This window comes from Arachis duranensis, chromosome 9 (genome assembly GCF_000817695.3).
Source record: "Arachis duranensis cultivar V14167 chromosome 9, aradu.V14167.gnm2.J7QH, whole genome shotgun sequence".
Classification (NCBI taxonomy): Eukaryota; Viridiplantae; Streptophyta; class Magnoliopsida; order Fabales; family Fabaceae; genus Arachis; species Arachis duranensis.
Window position 1 is genome coordinate 44,554,577 of NC_029780.3, and position 1,474 is coordinate 44,556,050.

Genomic DNA, 1,474 nt, shown 5'->3' on the forward strand with positions numbered 1-1,474 from the left:
AGGAATTTCCTTTCTTCCGGCGAGCCTTGCCTCATAGAATTGAAGATCTTCATTAGAAGCAAAGTACCTTGCCAAAGGATGATCATTTGGAGGTGGAACTACACTTGAAGAGCCTTTTGACTTCTTGATGGTTCTCTTGATTCTAGGCATTGTGGATGATTTTGTTTTATGGGTTTTGTAGAGGAGAATGTGGGGACTTCAAATATGTAATTTGTTTGTAGTGGGTATCAAAGTTTTGTGAGTTGTATAAAGCTATATGTGAGCTTGTTTTGGAGGTTATGGAGGTTTGAATGTGGGGATATGAGTTGTGAGGTTGAAGATGATGAAAAAGTGGGGTTTTGTTGCTCAAAAATGCCAAATTCACGTGTTTTTGTGCAATTTGGTCGTGTTTGCATCGATGCAAAGCTTGGTTGCATCGATGCAACATGCATCATTTTGCCCAAAATCACCAAATTTTCATCCTTTGGTGGTTCTTTCTTCAATCCTTTGAGTTCCAACATGTATATACTCACTTAAACCATTATAAACTTCAATTTGTTGATCCTCCATTATTTATAATCTTCAAATTCTTCAATCTACCTCAAGATTAATCACTCATTCATCAACTCATAAACCTACAAAACAATGGCTAATTGGATATCTCCAATGCTTAAGTTAGTAAGAGATACAAAAATAGCAATATAAATACAATGAATTCAAACAAATCATATTAGATTAGAATCCAAGATACCAAGTTCATTTCGGATGTTAAAAAAACTTTCTTTACATAAAGGTTTAGTGAAGATGTCCGCTAGTTGTTTACTAGTTTCGACAAATTCAATAACCACATCACCCTTTTCAACATGGTCTCTTATGAAGTGATGTCTAATCTCAATATGCTTGGTTCTTAATTGTTGAACCGGATTCTTGGTTAAATTTATTGCACTAGTATTATCACATTTGATAGGAATATGATCAAGCATGAGTCCATAGTCCACAAGTTGTTGTTTCATCCATAAAATTTGGGCGCAACAACTACCGGCGGCTACATACTCGGCTTCGGCGGTAGACAAGGCTACACTTACTTGTTTCTTACTATGCCATGAAACAAGAGAGTTTCCTAGCAAGTGACAAGTGCCGCTAGTGCTTTTCCTATCCAATTTGCAACCGGCAAAATCGGAATCGGAATAACCAATCAAATCACAAGTGGATCCTTTCGGATACCACAATCCAACATTCAATGTTCCTATGAGATACTTCATAATCCTTTTCACCGCACTTAAGTGAGATTCCTTAGGATTAGCTTGGTATCTCGCACACATGCATACACTAAACATGATATCTGGCCTACTTGCCGTTAGATAAAGTAATGATCCTATCATGCCTCTATACTTCTTTACATCTATGCTTTTACCTTGTTCATCTTTGTCAAGGTAGCAAGTAATGCTCATTGGTGTGTCCATTGCCTTAGCATTGTCCATTCCAAATCTTTTGA

General features: G+C 36.8%; 1 protein-coding gene across 1 annotated transcript; it reads right to left on the reverse strand.

Annotated features, from left to right (window-relative positions):
• Positions 1-704: 704 nt before the first annotated feature.
• LOC127741547 (secreted RxLR effector protein 161-like) lies at positions 705-1,460 on the reverse strand. Its single transcript, XM_052254273.1, has one exon. It carries the CDS (start codon positions 1,458-1,460, stop codon positions 705-707), a length of 756 nt encoding a protein of 251 aa, XP_052110233.1.
• Between the last annotated feature and the right edge of the window lie 14 nt (positions 1,461-1,474).